Here is a 9,182-nt window from a genome sequence, read left to right on the forward strand (position 1 = left end):
AACACGGGCTGATGAAGGGCAGGTCCTGATTGACAAACCTGATCTTCTTCTATGACAAGGTGACCCACTTGATGGACATGGGAAAGGCTGGGGATGTTATTTACCTAGACTTCAGTAAAGCCTTCAATCCTGTTCCCTACAACATTCTTATTAAAAAACTGGCTACCCAAAGCTTGGACAGGCATACACTCTGCTGGATCAAACACTGGCTGGATGGCCAGGACCAGAGAGTGGTCATGAACGGAATCAAATCCAGTTGGAGGCTGGTGTTCCACAGGGCTCAGTGTTGGAGCCACTCCTGTTTAATATCTCTATTAATGATCTCCATGAGGGGATTGAGAGCACCCTTAGTAAGTTTGCAGATGACACCAAGTTAGGTGGAAGTGTTGATTTGCTTGAGGGTAGGAGCGCTCTTCAGAGGGATCTGGACAGACTGGATTGATGGGTCAAGGCCAATGTTATGAGGTTCAACAAGGCCAACTGCGAGTCCTGCACTTGGGCCACAACAAACCCATGCAATGCTAGAGGCTTGGGGAGGAGCATCTAGAAAGCTGCCCGGCAGAAAAGGACCTGGGGGTGTAGACTGATAGCCGGCTGAACGTGAGCCAGCAGTGTGCCCAGGTGGCCAAGAAGGCCAACGGCATTCTGGTCTGCATCAGGAATAGTGCAACCAGCAGGGCTGGAGAAGTGATTGTCCCACTGTACTCAGCACTGGTGAGGCTGCACCTTGAGTGCTGTGTTCAATTTTGGGCACCGCAGTATAAGAAGGACATTGAGTGCTGGGGAGGGTCCAGAGAAGGGCTACAAAGCTGGTGAAGGGTCTTGAGAGTAAGTCTTATGAGGAGCAGCTGAGGGACTTGGGATTGTTTAGTCCAAAGAAAAGGAGGCTGAGGGGAGACCTTATCACTCTCTACAACTACCTGCAAGGAGGTTGTAGAGGTGGGTGATGGTCTCTTCTCACAAGTTACAACTGATAGGACAAGAGGAAATGGCTTCAAGTGGCACCAGGGGAGGTTTAGGTTAGACACGAGGAAAAACTTTTACACTGAAAAGGTTATCAAAGACTGGAACAGGCTGCCCAGGGAAGTGGTTGAATCACCGTCCTTGGATGTATTTAAATGCCATCTAGATATGGTGCTCAGAGACATGGCTTAGAAGTGGGCCTGGTAGAGTTAGATAATGGTTGAACTTGATGATCTTAAAGGTCTTTTCCAACCATAACGATTCTATGATTCTATGATTTCCAGTTCCCTCGGGACTCCCTGACTCCAAGCAAGCACACTGTGTGACTTCCATAAGTACACAGTCTTAGGGAGGCTGGCTAGTCATTGACTTCTCCTATGGGTATTATCAGAGAAGAGGGAACTGTAGTTCATGTATGTTGAAACAGTCAGACTACACTACGTCCAGTCTGAAGACTGGGAAGACCATGATTTCCCCTGGGTTTATGTGATTGTTGAAGATCTGACACCTGAAAGAAAAGGGTCTGGAAGATACCAGAGGGGTCAAGCATGCAATGACTTGCTGTGCCGACAAGACAAGAAATGTGCCTCTTCCTTCACTTCATTTTAAATTTTTGCCTATTCTGGGGCACAAGAACAGAAATTGTGACCATCTGTAGAATTTAACTCTGATGCATTAAGAAATACTGCCATCTCCTGGTTTCTTCGACAACAGTCTTCCATGGAAAAAAGAGTTGGTTTAGTTAAAGCTTACAGCTGATCATAAAGTCATGCTTGCTCTGAACCTTTAAGGGAAAATGTCACTGATAATAAAGGATAGGCAACTGAAAGCTGGAAAGGCTAATGCATTATGACCACACTATATAGGTTAAGCCAACGTGTGCAATAATTATAACTATCACAGCTTGACACAGTTTATAAAGGCTTGAACCATAAAAGCTCAGAGTCCAATAATACAAGCTATTGAGCCCTCTCTTATGGAGTGCTGACTGTCCCGGTTCCCACTGAGTTTCAATCAAAAAATGCAATATTACATAACAGGCTAATAATTAACCATTCTCATTCTCAGGAATATTAAAACTCCTTTAAATGGCAATCTGAAAGGGTCTTAAAAAAAAACCAACTTACACTGTTTTTTAGGACATGCAGAATGATGTAAAGCAGATGAGTAGCGCAAAACTATGGATGTAGGAGCATACTAATAGTCCTGAGCAAGTGAGGGGTGATCCACTTCAAGGAAATCACTAGTAAGTTTATTTCCAACTGTGCCTTGCAGCAAATGTGAGAATGAACTCATTTGATATTTTCTTGAGAGTATCCTGTTATTCACCACGGGTTAAAAGCACACGTGTGAGAGGTATCACAGATTGCCTGACATGCTGTATGCTCACAATTTTGCTTCCTCCTCTGTCCAGGTTTATGAGAATCTGGTCGCCTAAGATGTATACTTTGTTACAAAACAGTATTTTACTATCGCTTGTGTATTTAAATTTTGGTGGTTAAGAGTAATACACTTTTGTTTAATATTACAACAGTGCCCAGGCCTTCTTTGCTATAGGTCCCATACAAACGTATTTTTAAAATTAGTCCTTGCTTTAAGGGTTTGCTGCCTAAATACAGACAGTGAAAGTAAAGAAATATGGCTATCCATATCTTACAGATGAAGATATTCTCACTGCATAGCTGAGATAAATGAAGTTAGAATGAACACTTACCATAATATGAGCATCTACAGTGTAACAGGGCATTGAGTTCTGTCCTCACACGTCCCACACAGATGTCCTGACCGAAAAATCTTTTTTATTATTTTATACAGGAAGGAAACAAACATTTAAAGCATAAATGTCATTCTGAACATAGGCACACTGACAGTATTACTGAAGTCAGGGGCCTGAGTTCAAGGAGTTTAATATTTAAGGTATCAGTTCCCCATCCATAATCAGATGAATGCTAATACCATTGTTTACATAATGCTTTGTTTAATTCAATTTTCAACTTCTTCTTCCTTGAAGGAAGAATTTTGCATTGTTTAGAGTAAAGGTAAAAGGAATTTCAAACTGTTACATAAAGAAAACACAACTCTTGAATACAAAAAGGTTTACACAGTTTAGGAAGAAACATAACAATTTAACTATGGTATCTTATCTGAAAGTTTTTCACAATAACTGCCATTGCATCCTTCTATGAGCTTTTAGACTTCTAGGTACATGTATGAAAATTAATAAGACTGAAGAAAACTCAGAAGAATTTTGCACTATATTCTCTATCATCTTTTTCACTAACAGTACAAGAAACATAAGGCTACTATTCAAGGAAGTCAAATCTGACTTCAAATTTCAGGAACCTACTTTAAAACAGCAATTAAAAAAATCATATATGGTATGATAGACTTGAATTAAAAATATTCAGCAATGTGTAGAAAATTCTGTAGAGAAAGTGTTCTGTGATAGTTAAATGAGGAACACATGATGAACAACTTGGCGGGGGAAGGGGGGGGGGAAAAAAAAGGGGGGGGGCGGGTAAAGAATTGATGCCCTTTTTATTCCCTTTCCTCTTCAGCTAATGGCATTTTTGTGTCGGAGCTATCTCACAGCTAGGGTGACATCTTGTGTTCAATCCATCCACAAAATGCCACAGATTTGTCTCCTGGGTGGAGAGGTGCCATGCACCCAGAACGTCCAAAGCTCTAGCCCTCCCTTTCAAATTTTATCTTCAAAACAGTTGCAAAGAATCTTAGCTGACCCTACGTAATATTTCATTTACTGTCTCAGATTTCATAATGTCTTTAATTGTGACTTTATATTATTCAAACAGAGCTATTTTAAATGAAGCTATGTAGATGATAAGGCAATATAAAAGACATACCCCTTCTGACAAGGAGACAGTAATATATTTACTAGGATTCTTTAAATTAATGAGGGAACTGTAAGAGGAAAGCCTTTTATGCCTGAGAAAAGTATTATTTTAAAGATTATGAACCTGTCAGTCTGTAAGTTATAAACTAGCCGCTACACCTGCAGTTTGATTAATCTGCTAATTAATCACTTGATCCTACTTGTAGCCTTTGCATAATTTTGAAAAAAAGTCACTTTTTTTTTTTTAAAAAACAGCTAAATATTAAAAAAATGGGCCTTCACATGTAAAGAAAGAATATCGTGACCTTAAACTGTACTTTACCGTTATGTGCAAAACAGGCTATTTATCAACATTTAGGAGGGATGGCGGAACAGTTGAAACAAACAGCTAGAAACAGCCTCCTAAAATAAAACAGAAAATGTTTGATTATTATTTCATCCAATGCAGAAAAGCAGTTTCTGAGTACCACAAAAACATTGTGTGAGTTTAAATTACAAATGTCAGAAACAACTTGTTCGGCATTGATAAAAGAAAGTAGAATGTAAACGATTCAGCTGTGTGCCACTCATGCTTTTACACTACAGTTATCCTCATGGTACCCTCCTGCCTGCCGGTAGCACACTACAAATTGGGCACTGCTCTTGTATTATGTATCATTTATCCCTCATTGCCTCTGTGAGGATAAAAATGTGTATCATAGCTTGTTTTCCTAGAGGATTCTTTTATTTGTAGTGTGTAGGTGTTAAATATAGAATGACTATATATTTATCTTGAAAATGGCAAAGTTTTCTTCTAAAAAAAAGTTATACAATTATAACAGAAAGACCCATTGTGACAACTGTGCCAAACAAAAGGGAGGTGATCCTTCCCTCTACTCAGCATGGAGCATTGTGTCCAACTCTGGGCTCCCCAGTACAACATGGACATACCGCAGCAAGTTCAGCAAATGGCCACAAAGATGATAAAGGGATTGGAACACCTGGCATACAAGGAGAAACTAAGAAAGCTGGGACTGCTCAGCCTGGAGAAGAGAAGGTTCAATGTGTATCAGTACCTGATGGGAAGGAGTAAAGAAAATAGAGTCTTCTGTGGAGTCTCCATCCTTGGAGACACTCGAAATCTGAGTGGACAAGGTCCTGAGCAACCTACTCTAGCTGACCCTGCTAGGGCAGGGAAGTTGAACAAGGCAATCTCCAGAGGTGCCTTGCAACCTCAACCATCCTGTGATTCTATGATTCCAACTGTCTTCTTAATTTCAGAGCAATTTAAGCAATATTTTAGATAAGCTGGGCCCTAGTGATGATGCAATTTGCAGATGAGGACCAAATACTGTCCTTAGCATAAATTTCTGTGGCAAACCAATGCATAAACTCTGCAGGGAAGAACTACAGCATCTTATACTAGGTGGCATTTCCTAAACACTGAAGATTTTTTGCCCATAAATGTCACATACTCTAGCTGTAGTCATATCTATGTAGCTCAGCTTAATTAAGCTAATCTCACACAATTAGCTGATCACCTTGGTAGTAGCAGAGTCAATGATTTAGTCACAGACGGTAACAAATACACACAGCCAGGTATTATCTGCAAATTGCTCGCTGCTGAATCCAGCTGCCAACGTGGTTGCATTCCATTGCTAGAAAAGGACACAAGGAAATTGGTGGGTTTCCAGCCATTAAGGATCAAGCGGGGTAGGCATGCAGCTGATCATCACTATCTGTTGGATGCACTTCTTCAGGAAGGGCCCAAGCTAGTACGGTAACCTGGACCACTGCCATCCAGCTCATATGACACACCAGAATTTCACGATCAACTACGCTAAACTCTGCAGAGCGGTCTAAAGAGGGAGATTAGACTTTGGTCCTCTATGTATATAAAGGAGGAGATTATTCATTACAACAATTAAAATGGATTCAGTTCCTTACCCTGGCATGAACTAGATTGTACCAACTCTAGAATATTGGTTTCCCCTTAATGAACTATTAAGGGCAATGGTGATGGCCTAAGACTTTGAGATATTAAAGTGCTTCTCAGAAACACCTGAGCAGTTTTAAGTTCCAGAAAATCCACAAGAACTATGCAAAATCTACAAGGTCATATAAAATGCAATTCAGCCCGTCTCTAGTTTCTCATCCTGGCTGCAGGTCTGCACTGGTTTTGATTGGGAACACATGCAGGTACATGTCCGTCTGCATTCACAGCTCACACGCTGATTAGCTTCAGTTGTAAAATATAGGGTAAATGAGAAATTTCCTAAAAAATTCACAAATTTAGTTTGAACCCAGCTGTATTCCACATGCTACACAAAGTGTTCATGATGTTGTAACTGAGGCAATACCGCCCTGTGACACAAGGGAGACATTATTTGGAAGCAATATTAAACCAAAACCTTTAAAAAATGTGATTATGAGAGCCTAGCTTGCCTTTTTCAAACCCAGATACGTTTCTCCTCTTGTCTTAAACTCAAAGGTATACTTTAAATTCCCACACAGATTCAGTGAAATCCAATGATACCCTACGGAGATATGATCTGCATCAGCAATTTCTAACTTCTGTTAACATTAACATGTTCTATAAATCAAGTAGTCTATTCTCTGTGTGCTGTATCTTGATATATCTATATCTACACCATTTACATCAGTTCCAGTGTGGGTAACTTTTGTCTTCCAGAGTTCATATTTCAGAATTATATGTGTTAACTAAATTGAAAAATTTATGATTTCTGCAGATACATTTGTATCCATCACTTGCACACATATACAGGGTTTTTTTCTTACATAAGTTAGACACATTTGAAAAAAATTGATATCTATCTGATACTCAATTTTAAACCAAGTGCTTATCCAACACTTACTACTGTCTGATGGATAAATTTTATCTAACAGGGAAAATTATAATCTGTTAGAAATGAAAAGGTATCTTTGAAAGGTTTTCCAGTTTGTGGCTGTAAGCAATGAAAGCTCTAGTTTTCTAGCTCAAAACTTTTAGCTTAATGGTGCAGATGTTCATAAATGACATCAGTGGTGAATTTTTTCATGTCCAACCTAAGACATCAAAAAAGCATCTTTTCAGAGATTCTGCTTTCTGAAAATAAAACCTGTCTCCCTTAACTCAGCTCTGTATCATAAATCTAGTACCCAAAAATGACTGTACATTTTTGTTTCATGATCTTTTCTGTATGAGATTTTGATACGTTTTGTATAAGTTATCACCATCTACCTGAAATCACAGAATCACGGAATTTTCAGAGTTGGAAGGGACCTCTAGAGATCATCTAGTCCAACTCCCCTGCTAAAGCAGGATTGCCCAGAGCACATTACTCAGGACTGCATCCAGGCGGGTTTTGAAAATCTCCAGAGAAGGAGACTCCACAACCTCCCTGGGCAGCCTGTGCCACTCCTCTGTCACCTGAACTGTAAAGAAGTTTTTTCGTGTGTTGGAACGGCACTTCCTATGTTCCAACTTGCACCCATTGCCCCTCGTCCTGTCACTGGGAACCAACAAGAGTGTAGCTCCATCCTCGAGAAGAGTGTGGCTCCATCCTCCTTCAACCCACCCTTTAGATATTTGTAAGCAATAATAAGGTCTCCCCTCAGCCTTCTCTTCTCCAGGCTAAAGAGTCCCAGCTCTCTCAGCCTTTCCTCATAAGGGAGATGCTCCAATGCCTCAATCATCTCAGAGAGTCCAATCTCAGTTGCCCTTCGCTGGACTCTCTCCAGTAGTTCCCTGTCCCTCTCGAACTGGGGAGCTCAGAACTGGACACAGTATTCCAGTTGTGGCCTCACTCGTGCAGAGTAGAGGGGGAGAATGACCTCCCTCGACTGACTGGCCACACTTTACCCTATGCAGCTCAGGTTTCCATTGGCCTTTTTGGCAGCAAGGGCACACTGCTGGTTCATCGACAATTTACTATCTACCAGGACCCCCAAATCCTTCTCCTCAGAGCTACTTCCCAGCAGGTCCACCCCTAACCTATACTGGTACTTTTGATTTCCTCAAAGTTTCCACAGAATTCTGTGAGCACCTAAAGACAGACTTTTATATACGTATTTTATATACGTAACAAGAAGGCTGGCAAAAAAAAGGCCAGGATGATACACTGGAAAGATAAACCTGTCTATCAGTGTTTTAGAATAAAGAAATACCAGTTATCTTCACTGTGTGAGCCAGTTTCTTTATATCCAAATCTCAGTGCTCGTATTTAATATAAGTTTCTAAATCCTCTAAAAATTGCAACCACCATTTGTTGCTGTGAGGAGAAAATCCTACATCATTTCAACAATATGTACCAGTAATGCTTAACTGTTGCTGCCAGGGATTTTTTCCATATATCATGCAAATATACCACCTGTCATACAAAAATATATTCTTAACACTCAGTTGCTGTAAGATTAATTTATTTGCAGTGCCAAGAATGCAGCCTTGAGGAAAAGCAAATAATTAAAAATGGCTTTGTTGCTTTCATCTTGATGTTATTCTAATGTGAATGTTTCATTACAGCAATATATCTATGACCAATGAGTGAGATCATTTACCTCTTTAGCTACTAAATTCTATTTAAATGGCTATTATGAATGATTGCATAACTAATGAATTTGTCTTCAAAACAGTCTCAGAATTTAGGAAGCATTTTGTAGACATAAGAGATATTTAACAAGTCTCAAAATAAATATTTGACAAAACTGAAAGAATAAACACACATCTCAAAACATTTATGCAGGCAGCCATAGTTGGCCCTTTTTAGGTGGGGTTAAGGGGTAAATATACATATTGGCTGAAGTCAAGATGGATTTTTTTTTTTATCTATTGTTTGTGAAAATAGAACATGGAAGAATAATGAATCTATCCATGAGTGATTTGGCAAAGCATTTTTACCCAAAAGTGCAAGTTTAGGTTGGTTTTGAACTTCTGCATTTCAGTAGCTCCAAACTCCACAGGCAAACCTTCAGATCTGAAATAAACACCATTGTCCAACCTTTACTTCTCCCGGCATCAGGAAACAGCTATCTGAATCTCTGGATTTTTAATACCTCCGGACTGCGGGCTCTAGACTACACTCCATCCTACAGCATTTGCAAAATTCTCGCTGGAGGGACTAGCAGCCAACAACTACTCAAATCTGCCTGGATTATTTTTAAGATAGAAGAGAAGAATATTATGACTATTAAGATGTATGATTGTTTTAAACTACCAGCTGTACATTGAGAAGCACCAAGGATTAAATTTAAGGCTTCAAGAACCTGTTTGTCCTTAATATTATTTTGTTTTTGTAGAAATTTTGTGACAAGATAGGATGGATTTCTTCTATTTATGCCCTGACCAAATATGAACTAAAAAAAAAAAGGTAGCCCATTCTACACAGAT

The 9,182-nt window shown here is 39.6% G+C and overlaps 1 protein-coding gene across 1 annotated transcript in view; it reads left to right on the top strand.

Annotated features, from left to right (window-relative positions):
- Positions 1-4,737: 4,737 nt before the first annotated feature.
- The window catches only part of DDX18 (DEAD (Asp-Glu-Ala-Asp) box polypeptide 18), a 19,798-nt gene continuing 15,353 nt past the window's right edge, over positions 4,738-9,182 (top strand). The window contains exon 1 of the mRNA XM_009887300.1: positions 4,738-5,004. Within this exon, the coding sequence (XP_009885602.1) occupies positions 4,738-5,004 (267 nt within the window). The remainder of the gene's footprint in view (positions 5,005-9,182) is intronic.

The sequence above is a fragment of the Charadrius vociferus genome, unplaced genomic scaffold (genome assembly GCF_000708025.1).
Source record: "Charadrius vociferus isolate BGI_N301 unplaced genomic scaffold, ASM70802v2 scaffold385, whole genome shotgun sequence".
In the NCBI taxonomy this organism is placed as follows: Eukaryota; Metazoa; Chordata; class Aves; order Charadriiformes; family Charadriidae; genus Charadrius; species Charadrius vociferus.